The 18,601-nt window shown below is 44.0% G+C and overlaps 1 protein-coding gene across 1 annotated transcript in view; it reads right to left on the reverse strand.

Annotated features, from left to right (window-relative positions):
• Window positions 1-6,025: 6,025 nt before the first annotated feature.
• sfrp5 (secreted frizzled-related protein 5) overlaps window positions 6,026-18,601 on the reverse strand; it is a 47,869-nt gene continuing 35,293 nt past the window's right edge. The window contains exon 3 of the mRNA XM_073027033.1: window positions 6,026-7,322. Within this exon, the coding sequence (XP_072883134.1) occupies window positions 6,997-7,322 (326 nt within the window). The 3' untranslated portion in view covers window positions 6,026-6,996. The remainder of the gene's footprint in view (window positions 7,323-18,601) is intronic.

Here is an 18,601-nt window from a genome sequence, read left to right on the forward strand (position 1 = left end):
CTGTGGGGAATACACTGGAATAGTAGGGGACTGCTAGGTCTGCCTTTGCTACATCGGAAAACCGTCCCTCCGAGCAAATCGCTTTGGGAATACCTTTGGCCTCATTGAGTCACAGAGCTAGGAAACAGGCCCTTTGACCCATCTCATCCATGCTGACCACGATGTCCACCAAAGTAATCCCATTTGCCCACATTTGGCCCATATCCCTCCAAACCTCTCCTATCCAAATACCTTTGAAAGTTGCTATTGTAGAGGTATACAAGATGATAAGAGGAATGGATAGTTTTTCTCGGGGTGGAAATGGCTAATATGAGAGGGCATAATTTTAATTGGAGGGAAGTACAGGGGGTGATGTCATTTGCAGGATTTTTACACAGAGAGTGATGGGTGCTGGCAGGTGTGAGAGCAGAGCAGATTCATTCGGAATATTTACGAGACTCTTAGATAGGCACATGGATGAAAGTAAAATGGAGGGTTACGGGTGAGCTAAGTGTTAGATTGGTCTTGGAGCAGGTTAAAAAGCTAGCACAACATAATGGGCCGAAGGGCCTGTACCATGCTGTAGTAATTGTCTTGTGATAGTCTTGTGCAGGAAGGCACAGAGTCGAATGTACTTCCTAAGAAGGTTGGCGTCATTCAATGTCTGTAGTGAGATGCTGAAGATGTTCTATAGGTCAGTTGTGGAGAGCGCCCTCTTCTTTGTGGTGGCGTGTTGGGGAGGAAGCATTAAGAAGAGGGACGCCTCACGTCTTAATAAGCTGGTAAGGAAGGCGGGCTCTGTCGTGGGCAAAGGACTGGAGAGTTTAACATCGGTAGCTGAGCGAAGGGCGCTGAGTAGGCTACGGTCAATTATGGATAACTCTGAACATCCTCTACATAGCACCATCCAGAGACAGAGAAGCAGTTTCAGCGACAGGTTACTATCGATGCAATGCTCCTCAGACAGGATGAAGAGGTCAATACTCCCCAATGCCATTAGGCTTTACAATTCTACCGCCAGGACTTAACAACTTTTTAAAAGCTATTAATGCTTTTTGAGATGGTGATTTAGATGCATATCATATTTTTTTTACTGAGTTAAGTATTGTATGTAATTAGTTTTGCTACAACAAGTGTATGGGACATTGGAAAAAAAAGTTGAATTTCCCCATGGGGATGAATGAAGTATCTATCTATCTATCTATCTATCTATCTAGTATTACATGTTCTATGTTCTACATATCTGTCTCAACCACTTCCCCCAAGTACACAGCACCGTCTGCATGAAGGAGTTGCCCCTTCCCTTTTAAATCTTTCACCTCTCATCTTAAACCTAAGCCCTTTAGTTTTAAGGCACACGAGTGAATCTGCAGATGTTGGAAATAAATAACAACACAAAATGCTGGCAGAACTCAGCAGGCCAGACAGCATCTATGGGAGGAGGTAGTGATGATGTTTCAGGCCGAAACCCTTCATCAGGAGTGAAGTAACATGGGATGGTCGAAGGGGGATAAGAAGTGTGGGGAGGGATAAAGTAGAGAGCTGGGAAGTGATAGGCTGGAGGGAAATGGGCTGGGGGAAGGTGGAGAATTATGGGAAATAAAAGAGAAAGAAAGGTAGGACTGGGGGAGATTATAGTGAGGGGGGAAAAAAGAGAGAGAAAGAGAACCAGACTAAAATAATAGATAGGGATGGGGGTAAGGGGGGGCAGGGGTATCAACGGAGGTCTGTGAGTTGGATGTTCATGCCGGCAGGTAGGAGGCTACACCCACCTTCCCCCTAGCCCATTTCCCTCCAGCCTATCACTTCCCAGCTCTCTACTTCATCCCTCCCCCCACTTCTTATCCCCTCTCCACCATCCCATGCTACTTCACTCCTGATGAAGGGTTTTGGCCTGAAACGTCGTCACTACCTCCTCCCATAGATGCTGTCTGGCCTGCTGAGTTCTGCCAGCATTTTGTGTTTTTCCCTTTAGTTTTAAGTCCCCCTTCCCTGGGAAATGCCCTTGTATGATCGTATGTCAGGAATAAGGTCCTAGCCTGCCCAACCGCTCCCCGTACTTCAGGCTCTTGTATGCTGGCAGTGTCCTCATTAATTCTCCATGAACACTTTCCATTTTAATGATGCAAGATTCCCCAGGCTGAATTGTTGGTAAAGAGGGTAAAGAGCATTCATTTCAAGTGGACTAGAATATAAAAGTAAGGATTTTATGCTGAGGCTTTGTAAAGCAATGGTTAGACCACTCCACAGCCATCTGTGGCAATGAATTCCACAGGTTTACCACCCTCTGGCTAAAGAAATTTCTCCTCATCTCTGTTCTAAAGGGACGTGTTTTTATTCTGAGGCTCCCCTATTATTGGAAGCATCCGCTCCACATCCACTCTATCTAGACCTTTCAATATTCAGTGAGATTCCCCATCATTCTTCTAAACTCCAGCGAGTCTATGTGAGCTCTGTGCATAGGTTTGGGCCCCTTAACTAAGAAAGGATGTGTTGACATTGGACAGGGTCCAGAAGAAGTTCATGAGAATGATCTCAGGAATGAAAAAATTAATGAATGAGAAGCATTTTATTGCTCTGGTCCTGTACTCACTGGAGTTTCGAAGCAAACAGTAGCTGGGACGTGAACTACAGATTACAACGGTGGATAGAAAAGGTGTGTCATAAGGGCAATGTTACGATAGTCATGGGAGATTGTAACATGCAGGTAGATTGGGAAAATCGGGTTGATAATGGATCTCAGGAGAGTGAATTTGTTGAATGCCTATGAGATGGGTTTTTAGAGCCATTTGTCACTGCGCCTACCAGGGATCAACTATACTGGATTGGGTGATATGTAGTGAACTAGGGGTGATTAGGGAGCTTAAGGGAAAGGATCCTTTAGGAGACAGTGATCACAATATTCGAGTTCAGCTTGAAATTTGACAGGGAGAAAGTAAAGTCTGATGTAGCAATATTTCAGTGGAGTAAAGGCAATGACAGTGGTCTGAGAGAGGAGTTGGCCAAAGTAAATTGGAAGGAGCTGCTGGCAGGGATGTCAGCAGAGCAGCAATGGTGTGTGTTTCTGGGAAAAATGAGGAAAGTGCAGAATAATTTGTGTTCCAAAAATGAAGAAATACTCAAATGCCAAAATAGTACGACTGTGGCTGACAAGGGAAGTCAAAGCTAATGTAAAAGCAAAAGAGAGGACATACAACAAAGCAAAAATTAGTGGGAAGATAGAGGACTGGGAAGCTTTTAAAAAACCTACAGAAAGCAACTAAAAGAATCATTAGGAGGGAAAAGATGAAATATGAAAGCAAGCAATATCAAGGAGATAGAAAAAGCTTTTTCAGGTATATAAAAAAAGAGAAGATGAGAGTGGATATAGGACCGCTGGAAAATGAGGCCGGAGAAATGTTAATGGGGGACAAGGAGATGGCAGCTGAACGAAATGAGTACTTTGCATCAGTCTGCACTGCGGAATACACTAGCAGTGTGCCAGGTGTTGAAGGGTGTGAGGGAAGAGAAGTGGGTGCAGTTATTGTTACAAGGGAGAAGGTGCTCAAAAAGCTGAAAGACCTAAAGGTACACAAGCCACCCAGACCTGATGAACTGCACCCTAAGGTTCTGAAAGAGGAAACGGTAGAGTTGTGGAGGCATTAGTAATGATCTTTCAAGCATTATCGGACTCTGGCATGGTTCCAGAGTACTAAAAAAATTGCAAATGTTGTTCCACTCTTTAAGAAAGGAGCAAGGCAGCAGAAAGGAAATTATAGACCAGTTATCATGACCTCAGTGTTTGGGAAAATGTTGGATTCAATTAAGGATGAGGTTTTGGAGTACTTGGTGAGACAGGACAAGATAGGACAAAGTCAGCATAGTTTCCTGAAGGGAAACTCTTACCTGACGAACCTGTTGGAATTCTTTGAGGAAATTACAAGTAGGGTAGATAAAGGGGACGCAGTGGATGTTGTATAATTGGATTTTCAGACAGCCTTTGACAAGGTGCCACGCATGAGGCTGCTTACCAAGTTAAGAACCCATGGTATTACAGGGAAGTTACCAGCATGGTTAGAACATTGGCTGATTGGTAGGAGGCAGTGGGAATAAAAGGATCCTTTTCTGGTTGGCTGCCAGTGACCAGTGGTGTTCCACAGGGTTTAGTGTTAGGACCGCTTCTTTTTATGCTGTATATCGATGATTTAGATGATGGAATAGATGGCTCTGTTGTCAAGTTTGCAGAAGATATGAAGGTTGATGGAGTGGCAGGTAGTGTTGAGGAAACAGGAGGCTAAGTTACCTAAGTTATAGGGATAGGTTGAACAAGTTAGGTCTTTAGTCTTTGGAGTGTAGAAGGTTGAGGGGGGACTTGATAGAGGTATTTAAAATAATGAGGGGGATAGATCGAGTTGACGTGGATAGGCTTTTTCCATTGACAGTAGGGGAGATTTAAACAAGAGGACATGATTTGAGAGTTGGGGGAAAAGTTTAAGGGTAACACGAGGGGGAATTTCTTTACTCAGAGAGTGGTAGCTGTGTGGAACGAGCTTCCAGTAGAAGTGGTAGAGGCAGGTTCGATATTGTCATTTAAAGTAAAATTGGGTAGGTATATGGATAGGAAAGGAATGGAGGGTTATGGGCTGAGTGCAGGTCGGTGGGACTAGGTGAGAGTAAGTGTCGGCACTAGAAGGGCCAAGATGGCCTGTTTCCGTGCTGTAATTGTTATACGGTTATATATGGCTGCAGAAGGACTTAGACAGATTAGGAGAATGGGCAAGAAAGGGGCAAATGAAATACAATGTTGGAAAATGCATGGTCATGCACTTTGGTAGAAGATATTAATGTGCAGACTATTTTCTAAATGGTGAGAAAATCCACAAATCTGAGATGCAAAGGGACTTGGGAGTCCTTGTGCAGAACACCCTGAAGGTTAACTTGCAGGTTGAGTGAGTCGGTGGTGAGGAAGGCAAATGCCATGTTAACATTCATTTCAAGAGGTCTAGAATACAAGAGCAGGGACTGATGCTGATGTTTTTCAAGGCACTGGTGAGGCCTCACCTTGAGTATTGTGAACAGTTTTGAATTCCTTAACTAACAAAAGATGTGTTGGCATTGGAAAGGGTTCAGAAGACATTCACAAGGATGATTCTGGGAATGAAAAGTTTATCATATGAGGAATGTTTGATGGCGCTGGGCCTGTATGCACTGGAATTTAGAAGGATGAGGGGGGATCTATCTCATTGACACCTTTTGAATGTTGAAAGGCCTAGACAGAGTAGATGTTACCACAGGCAGCTGTGGAGGCCAGATCATTGGGTGTATTTAAGGCCAAAATTGATAGATTCTTGATTGGCCATAGCATCAAAGATTATGGAGAGAAGGCTGGGAAGTGGGGCTGAGTAGGGGAGAAAATGATCAGCCATGATTGAATGGCAGAGCAGATGGGCTAAATGTCCTATTTCTGCTCCTATATCTTATGGTCTTATGTTCTAATGATGGGGAATCTCATTGAATATTAAAAGGCCTAGACTTAGTGGACATGGAGAGGATGTTTCCAATAGTGGGAAATCCTCAGAATATAATGTCCATTTAGAACTAAGATGAGAAATTTCTTTAGCCAGAGATTGAATTCAACAGATTCACCGTTGCCACAGACAGCTGTGGAGGCCAAGTCATTGGGTATATTTAAAGCAGAGGCAGGTTCTTGATTAGTAAGGGCATCAGAGGTTATGAGGAGAAGGCAGAAAAATGGTGTTGAGAGGGATCAGCCCTGATTGAATGACAGAGCAGACTCGATGGGCTGAAAATTCTGCTCCTCTGTGGTCTTATGGATCAAAAACAGTGCACAATCTTTTCAGAAATTAAACTGTTAAGAGTTTAACCTCATAAGCAATTAACACCTGTTGTCTGAACTAAGCTAGTGCTCTTGGTTTTGTGTTGTCAGGGATCACTGCCTTTCTCTGTCACACTGCCACACCAACACTGTGCTGCAGTTCACCAAATAAACAGGAGCAATTATAACAGAAAAGACAAAGCAGATATCTATAATATACCATCATGCTAATTCTGTTATCTTCCTTTTATTTAATGTGAGTAGGTTCTCGACTGTGGCAATATTGATAGGCATTTAAAAAATAAAAAAAATGGCAAACCAAAATAATATTTAGATAAAAAAGAACAAAATAATCACTGTTGATAGGTAACTTTAAAATACAATATGACATATAAGTATAGTCTCCCTAGTCACCGTGCCTCAGGAGCAGAGTCACATCTTTTCACATTAGTGGTTCTAATACGTACAAACACTTAATCCACAGTAGATGACCAGGGTGATTATCCCCATTCCCAAATAATGCATAATCAACAATTCTTGTTATGTGGCATGACACTATATGACAAAATAACTATACCCTCAAGATCATTTTGGGTGTCCCATCTCCTTCTGTACCCAACAGCAATGCATTTCTGTCAATTGTCATTCACAATCAAAGCATGGGCTGTGTATCTTCAGCCCATGTCAGCCCTCACCCAAGGAGTCTGTGACCCCCCCTCCACCCCCAACCCCACCCCGGAGAGTCATCTCTTGACTATAGCAAGTTTATGCTGTAGCAGATCCACGGAGGCTGCTCTCCTCAGGAGTACTTGATCTGAATCATGTCATACATTCCAAAACGCTGATTTAGTCCAACATGTTACGTCAAAGGATATTCCTGCTGCCAAGATATCAAGGCCATATTATCTTTGGAGAGGGAAGAGAGATATCTATAGAGAAAGAGAGAAAATTAGACTTTTTTTTAACCCCTTAGATCTGGAATTTAAATCGTCCATTCATTGTTTGTGTCCACGGAGCAGACTTTCACTTTCTTTCTGGTTATTGGCACAAGAAAGACTATAAAGGAATTACTATATACGGACAAGATCATTTGGTAAGGCTTGCAGAATCAAGTGTATTTTTTTTCTTAAAGGCGCTATAAAAGCAATTTTTGTGATTTTGCATAAGAGTTCGTCCCAAGTGACTGGGTTCCACAAGAGGAGTCATTGGAAGATGTGATGATATGTCGGACACTGGTAGGTCTTCATCATCTTCAGGGCGTGCTTCAGATCCTTGTTCTTCTTGTCCCATCTGTGGATGACGGTGAGGAGAAACTGGTTGTCCCACTTACGTCCCATGATGAGGAAGCTGCTGTTGGGGTTGTCCAGCTGGTTACAGGGACAGCTCGCTCCATTCTTTATATACAGAACTAACTTCTTCAGGTCCTTCTTCCTCAAAGGTCCCATCTTCAGCACCTTCTTCCTCCTCTGAGAGATGATTTTGCGATCTCCCTTCTCCCTCTTTACCTCCTTGATTTTCATTCTGAGTGCTGTAAAGACAAGATACCAGAAATCATTAATCATCCCTTTCATCCACCGGTCGAAATCATCATTACGGAGTCACAGCAATAGACCTTTCAGCCCATCTACTCTGTACAATCTACCAATCACCCATTTACACTAATCCCATGCTGTTCTCCCGAATTCCCATCAAGGCAACCCCCTCCCCATTCTACGTCTCATTTACTACAAATAATGATGTTCCTAGGAGTGACCATCACCAATAGCCTGCCCTGGTTCAACCATGAGGCTAGAAAACTCACCAATGCCTCTACTTCCTTAGGAGGCTAAAGACATTTGCCAGGTTCCTGTTGACCCTCACCAATTTTTAATTGATGCATGTTAGAAAGCAACCTAACATGATGCAGGTAATTGGGATTTGGTTAGATAGGCAGTTTGGTGAGCACGGAAAGTTTGGTTTCTGTGCTGTGTGACCTCCATGACTCAGTGGAGCGACCACTGGATTTTCTCTCTCTCAACACCGACGCTTATGGTTTATGTTCTCTCACTCACAGCTGTCTTGCGAACAATCAGACCCTGTGTGCGTGAATCCTGTCCTGCAGCACTGGGGCTGAAGATCCCAGGAGGAGGAGGTGGGGGGGGGGGGGTGGTTGTTATGACACAGAGGAGTCTGAGGCAGGAAAGGAGGGAAGGCAGACCCTGTAATAGGGGCGAGCCGGTGTCCTGTATGTGAGTGTGACTGAGTGTTTGAACATGAGTGGTATTTCTGCTTCAAACTGTGTGTGTGTGTGTGTGTGTGTGTGTGTGTGTGTGTGTGTGTGTGTGTGTGTGTGTGTGTGTGTGTGTGTGTGTGTGTGTGTGTGTGTGTGCTTAATTCAATCAAGTCTGATTGTTCCTCTTCAGGTTTTCGTAAATAAAAAAGGCAGAGGCGTTTTAAGTTTAAGAAAAGCCTCGACATCCCCTTTTTTGACAACCGAACACAGAGCACAAAGCGTGGTAAAAAAATTCATGCCATTACATCATCGCGGCAGATCAGCCTCTTAAAGTGAGCCCCAAATCAGTGTCAGTAGCTGTGAACTATGGATGTTTCCATTCATTGCATTAGCTTACAGGTTGTCAAGGCCAACACAAAGAAACGAGACTGAAGGTTGATTTCAGGAAGATTGGACGTAGGGAGGTTGTGTTATCGCTGCCTTGTGCCGTAGTCGGACCACAGGTGGAGCACTGCGTGCAAGGTGAGTGATGTAGTGACACTGGAGAGGATGCAGAGAAGGTTTTACAAGAACGACCCCTGAAATGACCAGATATTGAGCGAGGATGAACAGACTGGGTCTCCGTTCTCCTGGAAGATGAAGGGAGAGTAGAGACCCAATAGGGAGGTCTGTAAAATGCTGAGGGGCTATCATTTCGAGATACAACTTGTTACTGTACGTATTTAGAATGCGGGAGGAAACCAGAGCACCTGAGGGAAACACATGCAGTCATGGGGAGAACCTACACATTCCTTAGAACCCTGCTGCTCCAGATTTTAGGAGAGCTGATTCAAAGAAAATACTTCCACTTGTAGGGGAAGAGGGGAACCAGAGGTCATCTGTTAACAAGAAATCCAACAGGGAATTCTGGAGAAACTCTGAGGAAACGATTAGATTGTGGAACTCACTCCAACAAGGAGAGGTGGGGTTGGAGATAAATAATGTGCATAAGGGGAGAGAACAAAGAAAACAATGCTGAGAGATGGAGGGGGGGGGGGGGAGCATATACACCATCATGGCCTGGTAAGGCTGAACGGCCCGTTTCTGCCACGTATGAAAGGACAATCACTGGTGCTAACTCTGCCCCTATGTCTCATGGCCGAATAAGACCATATGACACACATAAGAGCAGAATTAGGCCATTTGGCCCATCGAGTCTGCTTTGTCATTTGGTCACGGCTGATTTTGTCATTTTCCTTACAACCCCATTCTCCTGCCTTCATGCCCTGACTTATCAAGAGTTTATCAATATTCACCTTAAATACACCTAATAGGCCACCACAGCTGCCTATTGCAACAAATTTCACAGATTCACCACCCTCTGGTTAAAGAAATACCTCCTCATCTCCATTCTAAATGGGCAGCCCTCTATTCTAAGGCTGTGTCCTCTGGTCCTAGACTCCCGGTATAGGAAGCATACTCCCCACATTCACTCTGTCTTGGCCATTTGATAGGGTTCAATGAGGTCTCCCTTCATTCTTCTAACTGTCAGGCCTAGAGCCATCAAACAAACTCTCTTCATATGATAAGCCATCGAATAAACTCTTCTCATAGGATAAGCCTTTCATTCCAGAATCATTTTCATGAACCGCCTTTGAACCCTCTCCGATGTCAGCACATCCTTTCCTAGATAAGAGGCCAAAAACTGCTCACAATACTCCAAGTGAGGCCTCACCAGTGCCTTATACAGCCTCAGCAGTACATCCTTGTTTTTATATTGTGTCTTTGTTGAGCTGTAGCCGACTCTTGGAGACCCTCTCGATAGTTAGTTGTCCATAGGTTTTTCATGGCAAGATACGGAAGTAGATTGCCAGGCCTTCCTTCCCGTTTATATTCTAATCTTTTCAAAATGAACGCTAACAATGTATTTGCCTTCCTCACCACCAATTCAACCTGCAAGTTAACCTTCAGGGAATCCTGCACAAAGATCCCCAAATCCCTTTGCACCTCTGAATTTTGAATTTTCTTCCCATTTAGAAAAAAGTCCACACATTTATTTCTTCCATCAAAGGTCATGACCTACCTCTAACAAAGCTTCTGCCAAAGTGCAGAGTCCTGTTTTGGACCCATCATATAAATGTAGTTGTGAAGAAAGCACGACAGCGCCTCTACTCCCTCAGGAGTTTGCGGAGGTTCAACGTGTCTTCGAAAACCTTAGCAAACATCTATGGATGTGTGGTGGAAAGTGTGCTGACTGGCTGCATTACGGCCTGGTATGGGAACACCCGTGCCTTTGAGTGGAAAATGCTACAAAAGGTAGTGGATTCGGCCCAGAACATCACTGGTAAAACCCTCCCAACCACTGAGCACATCTACATGAAACTTTGCCTTAGAAAAGCAGCATCCATCATCAAAGATCCTCACCACCCAGACCATGCTCTTCTCTCACTGATGCCTTCAAAAAGAAGGTGCAGGAGCCTCAGAACTTGAACCACCAGGTTCAAGAACAGTTACAACCCCTCAACCATCAGGCTCTTGAACAAAAGGGGATAACTTCATTCATTTAAGGACTGTGTTATATCATTATTTCATGCTTGTTCTTTATTGCTGTTTGTTTACATCTGCAATTGCACATTTTATTTATAGCTTACAGTTCCTGATGTTAATAGTTCACAGTTATAGTTCTATAGATTTGTTAAATATGACCACAGGAAAAGAATCTCAGGGTTGTATGTGGTGACATGTATGTACAGTACTTTGACAATAAATTTACTTTGAACTTTGATACACTCTCTCTCATTATATTCCATCTGCCACTTCTTTGCCCATTCTCTTGATCTGTTTAAATCCTTCTGCATCCTCTCTGCTTTCTCAACACTACCTGCCTTCGTACTGTCTTCGTAGTATCTTTGTACTGTCCGCAAACTTTGTAACAAAGACATCAATGCCATTATCCATGTCATTGACATACAGTGTAAAAAGAAGCGATCCCAACACTGACCCCTATGGAATACCATTATTTACAGGCAGCCAATCAGAAAAAGCTCCCTTTATTTCCATTCTTTGCCTCCTACCAATCAGCCAATGCTCTATCAATGCTAATGTGTTTTCTGTAATACCATGGGCTTTCAACTTAATAAGTAGGCTCATGTGTGGCACCATGTCAAAGGTCTTCTGAAAATCCAAGTACACAACATTCACTAATTCTCCTTTGCCTATCCTGCTTGTGACTTCTTCACAGAATGCCAACAAATTTAACGGGCAAGATTTTCCCTTAAGGAATTCATGCTGACTATGGCCTATTTGTCATGTGCCTCCAAGTACCCTGAAGCCACATTCTTAACAATTGACTCCAACATCTTCCCAACCACTGAGGTTGGACTGACCGGTCTATAATTTCTTCTCTTCTGCCTCCCTGCCTTCTGGAAGAGTGGAGTGACATTTGCAATTTCCCAGTCCTCTGAAAGCATTCCAGAATCTAGTGATTCTTGAAAGGTCATTACTAATGCCTCCACAATCTCTCCAGCCACCTCCTTCAGAACCCTGGGATGTAGTCCATCTGGTCCAGGTGACTTAACTACCTTCAGACCTTTCAGCTTTCCAAACACCCGCTCCCTAGTTATAGCAACTGCACTCATTTCTGCCCTCTGACAGTCTTGAATTTCTGGCACACTGCTAGTGTCTTCCACAGTGAAGATTGATGCAAAGTACTTATTCAGTTCATCGGCCATTTCCTTGTCCCCTATTACTACCTCGCCTGTGTCATTTTCCGGTGGTCCAATAACTACACCTGTCTTACTGTTACTCTTTAATTATCTTCACAAATATCTTGGTATCCTCTTTGATATTATTGGCTGGATTACCTTCATATTTCCTCTTTTCCTTCCTTATGGCTTTTAGTTGCCTTCTGTTGGTTTTTAAAAGCTTCCCAATCCTCTAACTTCCCAGAAATCTTTGCTCTGTTATACACCATTCTTTTTGCTTTTATGTTGGCTTTGACTTCTCTTGTCTGCCATCCTGCCTTTAGAATCCTTCTTCCTCTTTGAGATGTATATACCCTCTGCCTTCTGAATTACTCCCCAAAACGCCAGCCATCGCTACTCTGCTGTCATCCCTGCTAGTGTCCCCTTCCAATCAAATTTGGCCAACTCCTCTCTCGCCTCTGTAATTCCTTTAACTCCACTATAGTATTGATGTTTTTTAAGAGATTAGTTGCTCCTTTTCACTCTGTCTGGCTCCTGAGTAATCTACCCTCAGTTCCCTTGGTCCAAACAGACTAACCCCAGCACAACCATCCATCCCAAACAACAATCAATTGGCCCTGCTCATTCCCTGGCTGACTTCCTCCATACCGTCTCTCCTGGTAACCCCATACAGTCCTGACCACAAAGGCTGTCATTGTGGCTGAGCTCATGTTTCATTCATTTCCAGCAGAAGGAATTGGACACTAATTCGAATATGATCTGAAGTTTGGTGGCTTTATATATAACAGAAGTACAGCATGGGTTACAGGCTGGGATCTAATCCAGAGGTTTGTGAGGTTTATAGATCAAATAGCAGATCCCCAGGATTGGGTTACAGGCTAGGATCTAATCCAGGGGTTTGTGGAGTTTTTTTTTACAGTATACAGAATAACTGATCCCCAGGAGTGGGTTACAGACTGGGATCTATTCCAAGGATTTGGGTGTTTACATGCAGGCTAACATTTCCCCTTGAGGTTGAGCTTCTTAAGGATACATACTGGGATCTAATCCAGGGATTTAGAGGAGTTTTATATCAAATAATAGTTTCCTAATGAAGTTTATCTCTGGCATTGAGTTGCAGGCTGGAATCTAAATGAGGCGTTTATTTGGTGATGGGAGAGTAATATGTCCCTGGCAGTCAGTTACAGGACGGAATCTAATCTGGGGTGGGGGTGGGTTTCTGTAGAGAATACCGGATACCTGGAAGTGGGTTACAGGCTGGGGTCTGATCCCGAAGCTGGGGGGAGGATTATATCTAGAAAAGCAGAGATCTGAGAGCAAGGCTGGCATCCATTCAAGAGGTTTAATATCTAGAAAAGCAAATCTAGAGGACCAAGTTGCATTGAGTCGAATTGAGTGGTATGGGAGGGGGTTGGGGGGGGGTGATATTTAGAATAATACTGCAGTTCCCTGGGAGCGAGCTACAGACTAGAATCTAATTGAGGGGATGGTTTGGCGAGGGGCTGGATGTGTATTGAATAACATATTCCTGGCCATGAGTTGCAGGGTGGAATCTAATGGAAGGGTTTGTCTGGGGGAGGGAGAGTGATTATGTACAGAATAACTTGTCCCTGGCAGTGAGACACAGACTGGAATCTAACCTCACAATGCAGGTAGATGATGTGGACACTTATCGACGGACAAGCGCTGAAGGCTGGCCTCCGCCTGGATTTAACACACTGCGGCTCACTAAAGCAGTAACAAAGGAGGATGAAAGGGGAACAAGCTGCTGAACTGTGTGGTCGTTTTGCGAGCTCGCCAGAACGAGCTGTGAACTGCCGTCAGCAGGAACAGCACGAACTTCAGGGACAGTCTGGCTCGGGATGAAATGTTAGACTGCATATCCTGCCTGGCCGAGGACTCCATTGTGTCTTGTGGGGCTGGCCCATGGGAATCTAACGCTGGATGGGAATTCTGGCCCATGGGAATCTAAACGCTGGATGGGAATTCTGTGCTGACTGGCACGTTCTTCATCTGTGACAAATCTCCTTACGGATAGAAAAACATCCTGGCTGCTTGTTGCAATGCAATTCCTGCACCAGATTGCGCAGATATTTTCACTTGACCTATCTTGGCTGGTTTTCCCAGCACAGGTGGGTCTTTGAAAGTCCTTTTTGTTACTTATTCTGAGTACGTGGATATTGCCAGAAATGCTGGCCTTTTTGAACGCTCCCAACAATGGATGGGCCAGTTAACTATCAAACACATCAATGGTCTGGAATTATATAGAGTTTGGGTTGAGTAAGGAAGGTGGGCGTCCCTCGCTGCTGGGTTTTAATACCAGACTCCTGCTTCATTCCAACTGAGAAGGCCATTCAGTCCATCAAGTGTGGTACAGTGGTGCAGTTAGTACGACTATACGACACAGGAGCAGACTAAGGTCATTTAGTTCATGGAGTCTGCTCCGCTATTCCACGATGGCTGATTTGTTATCCTTCGCAACCCCGTTCTCCTGCCTTCTTCCCGTAACCTTTGTAGCTCTTGACTAACCAAGAACCTATCAACCTCTGCTTTAAATGTATGTCACAGCCATCTGTGGCAATGAATTCACTCGGGCTGAAGAAATCCTTCCTTATCTCTGTCCTAAATGGACGTTCCTCTAGTCTGAGGCTGTGCCCTCTGTTCCTAGACTCATCCACATCCAACTCCATCTGGCCCTTTCAGTAATCAATAGGTTTCAGTGAGATCCTTCCTTCTTTCTTCTAAACTCCGGCAAGTACAGGCCCAGAGGCATCAAACGCTCCTCATACGTTAACCTGGAGTTATTCTTGTGAACTTCCTCTGGACCCTCTCCAATGTCAGCAATCTTTTCTCAGATAAGGGGATCACAACTGCTCACAATGCTCCAAGTGTGGTCCGACCAATATCTTATAAAGCCTCAGCATTACATCCCTGCTTTTATATTTCAGTCCTCTGGAAATGAATTCTAGCATTGCATTCGCCTTCCTTACCATTGGCTCAACCTGCAAGTTAGTCTTTAAGGAATCCTGCACAAGGACTCCCATGTCTCTTTGTGCCTCTGATTATTGAATTTTCTCCACATTTAGTAAAATGTCTATGTCTTTATTCCTTTTTCCAAAATGCACGATGATACAGTTCCCTGCACTGTATTCTATCTGCTACTTCTTTGCCAAATCTCTCAATACATCTAAGTCCTTCTGCTTTCTTCTTGCTTCCTTAATATTACTTTGTATTGCCCACAAACTTGGCCATAAAGCTATTAATTCCATCATCCGAATAATTCATATATAACGTGAAAAGTAGTAGTCCCAACCCTGAACCCTGTGAAACACCACTGGTTACCAGCAGCCAACGAGCAAAGGTCCCCTTTGTACCCACTCTTTGCCTCCTGCCAGTCAGCCAGTCTTCTCTCTATGCTAGTACCATGGGCTGCTGTCTTGTAAAGCAGCCTCACGTGAGGCACCTTGTCAAAGGCCTTCTGAAAATCCAAGTTCATTACACAGCACCTTATCCAAAATTGCCTTTCCCCTAGTAGGCTCAACCATAAGCTGCTTTAAAGAGCCATCTCATAGGCATTTTACAAATTCCCTCTTGTGGAATCCAGAATAAACTGTTATTTCCAAACTACCTGGAGACTGAAATCTCCCACTACTATTGTAACATTGCCCTTTTTACATGCCTTTTCTATCTCCCATTGTAATTTGTACCCCACATCTTGGCTACTAATTGGAGGCCCATCAGGGTCTTTTTTTTAACCTTACAGTTTCTTAATCTTCCCCCAAGGATTCCACATCTTTGTGGGACAAACCAGAGAGTGGTAGCAGACGGTTGCCTCTCTGAGTGGAGGCCTGTGACTAGTGGAGTGCGGCAGGGACTGGTGCTGGATCCATTGTTGTTTGTCAACTATATCAATGATCTGGATGAAAATATGGTTAACTGGATCAGCAAGTTTTGGGATGACACCAAGACTGGGGGTATGGTGGACAGCGGGGAAGATTATCGGAGTGTGCAATGGAATCTAGACCAGATGGAAAAATGGCAGGTGGAACTTAATGCAGACAAGGGCGAGGTGTCGCACTTTGGTAGGACCCAGCAGAGTAGGTCTTATACAGTGAACGGTAGAACAAAGGGATCGTAATTCATTGAAAATCGCATCACAAGTAGACAGGGTCATAAAGAAAGCTTTTGGCACGTTGGCCTTCATAAAAGTATTGACTACAGGAGTTGGGATGTCATGTTGAAGTTGTATAAGACATTGCTGAGGCCTAATTTGGAGTATTGTGTGCAGTTTTGGTCACCTACCTACAGGAAAGTTGTAAATAAAATTGAAAGAGTACAGAGAAAATGTACGAGTAAGTTGTTGGAGTTATAAGGAAAGAATAAGTTAGGACTTGATTCCTTAGTTTGTAGAAGAATGAGGGGAGATTTGATAGAGATATACAAAGTTATGAAGGGTATAGATAGTGTAAATGCAAGCAGGCATTTCCTACTGAGGTTGAGTGGACTCCAAGTAGAGGTCATGGATTAAGGGTGAAAGGTAAAAAACTTGAGGGGAAGATAAGAGGAAATTTCTTCACTCTGAGGGTGGTGACAGTGTGGAATGAGCTGCCAGTGCAAGTGGTGATCATGAGCTTGATTTCAATGTTTAAGCAAAGTTTGGATAGGTACATGGATGGTAAGGATTTTGGAGGGTGATGGTCCCAGTGCAGGTTGATAGGAGTAGGCAGTTTAAATGGCTCAGTATAGACTAGATGGGCTGAAGGGCCTGTTTCTGTGCTGTACTTATCTATGACTCTGTGACTATATCTTCCAATCCTATGTCACCATTTTCTAAAGATTTGATTTAATATTTTTACCAACAGAGCCACGCCACCCTTCTGCCTTTTACGCCTATCCTTTGGATATATGATGTCCCCTTGGATATTAAGCTCCTAACTACAATCTTCTTTCAGTGATGCCCATAACATTGTGCCTGCTGATCTCTAAGTGAACTTAGCCTTTTCTCCTTGGAGCGACGAAGGATGAGAGGGGACCTGATAGAGGTGTACAAGATAATGAGAGGCATTGATTGTGTGGATAGTCAGAGGCTTTTCCCCAGGGCTGAAATCATCAATCTGCCTGTCCTTACAGCCCTTGAGACAATGGTTTGATCCTGGTCGCGCAGGGTTAATGTGGAAAGACAATCAGTTAATAATTCAGTCAAACACCCTTCGTTTGATGAAAACTGGAATAGTAAAGTTCAGGAACAGGCTCTTCGACCCATCAAGTCTGTGCTGAAAGTGGTGCTGAATTAAACTAAATTACTTCTGTCTGTACATGATCCACATCCCTCTGTTCCCTGTATATCCCATGTGCCTATTCAATGGCACTATCATATCTGGCTCCACCACTGTAGGCAGTACATACCAGGCACTCACCACCCTCTATAAAACTCACTCCGTGTACCTCCTTTAAACTCTCCCCCTTTCATTTCTAAGCTACTCCTCCAGTGTTTGACATTTTAACCCTGGGAAAAGACTCGGACTGCCTACCTTATCTACGCCTCTCCTAATTTTATAAACTGTTATAAGTTCTCCCCTCAGCCTCCAGCGTTCCAGAGCAAACAATCCAAGTTTGTTCAACCTCTCCTAATAGCACATGCTCTCTAATCCAGGCAGCATCCTGGTGACAGCCTTCTGCACCCTCCCCAGAGCCTTCACATCCTCCCCATAACAGGGTGACCGGAACTGCACACAATACTTCAAGTTGACTGTTCCTCTCCCCACAGATGCTGACTGGCATGCTGAGTGTTTCCAGCGTCTTCTGTTTTTATTTCAGCTTTTCAGCATCCGCGGTTATGTTTTGATTTTCCCTTCTCCTCAGCCAGTCGCCATGGATGAAGTGAAGTGTGTGTGGGGGGGGGGAGGGGAACGATAAGTTAAGCAGGGACAGATGGACATGCTCGACCAAGCTTGTAGAATCCTTTGAAGAAATAAGGTACTTGGATCAGAGGGATACAGTGGATGTGGTTTATACGGAGTTTGAAAAAGACACCACAAAAGAAACTTAAAATCAAGAGACCAGCAGGAAAGACTGTGTGACCACACAATTAGAGAAAAGGAACTGAAGGAATGGCTTGGGAGGTCAAAAGGAATATCCTGGATTGAAGTGGTTTATCTTTCTACACTGGATCTATGCTGAAACCAGTCCAAAGGACTGAAATAGTCTTCCTTGAGGAATTTAGACCATAAGACATCGGAGTAGAATTAGGCCATTTGCCCCACTGAGTGTATCATGCCAGCCCTTCATGGCTCATTTAGTTCCCCTCTCAACCCCATTCTCTTGCTTTCTTTCCATAACCTTTGACCCCCTTTACAAATCACGAGCCATCAGCCTCCGTTTTAAATATACACAATGACCACTTCCACATTCTGTGGCAATGAATTCCACAGATTCACCACCCTCTGGCTAAAGAAATTCCTCGCCATCTCTGTTCTAAAGGACCGGCCTTGTATTCTGAGGCTGCACCCCCGGACCTAGAGTTTCCAAGTATTTGAAACCTCCCCTGCACACCCAGCCTATCACTCAATAGTTTTCAATGAGATCCCCTCTCATTTTTCTAAGCTCCAGTGAGTACAGGCTCTGAGCCATCAAGTGCTTTCCATATGTTAACCCTTTCATTTCCAGGATTGTCCTCGTCCACCTCCTTTGGACCCACTGAAATTCCAGCACATTCTTTCTTACTCCTGGCCTGTTATGGAAACAGCAAAGTGCATGAATGGTGGATGCAACTCAGTTTATCACAGGCAAAACCCTCCCCACTGTGGAGCACACTTCCAAGGAGCATTGCCACAAGAGAGCAGCATCCCTCGTTAAACTACGAGATCTAGGTGTCCTTGTTCATCAGTCACTGAAAGTAAGCATGCAGGTACA

This window comes from Hemitrygon akajei, chromosome 23, assembly GCF_048418815.1.
Source record: "Hemitrygon akajei chromosome 23, sHemAka1.3, whole genome shotgun sequence".
Taxonomy (NCBI): Eukaryota; Metazoa; Chordata; class Chondrichthyes; order Myliobatiformes; family Dasyatidae; genus Hemitrygon; species Hemitrygon akajei.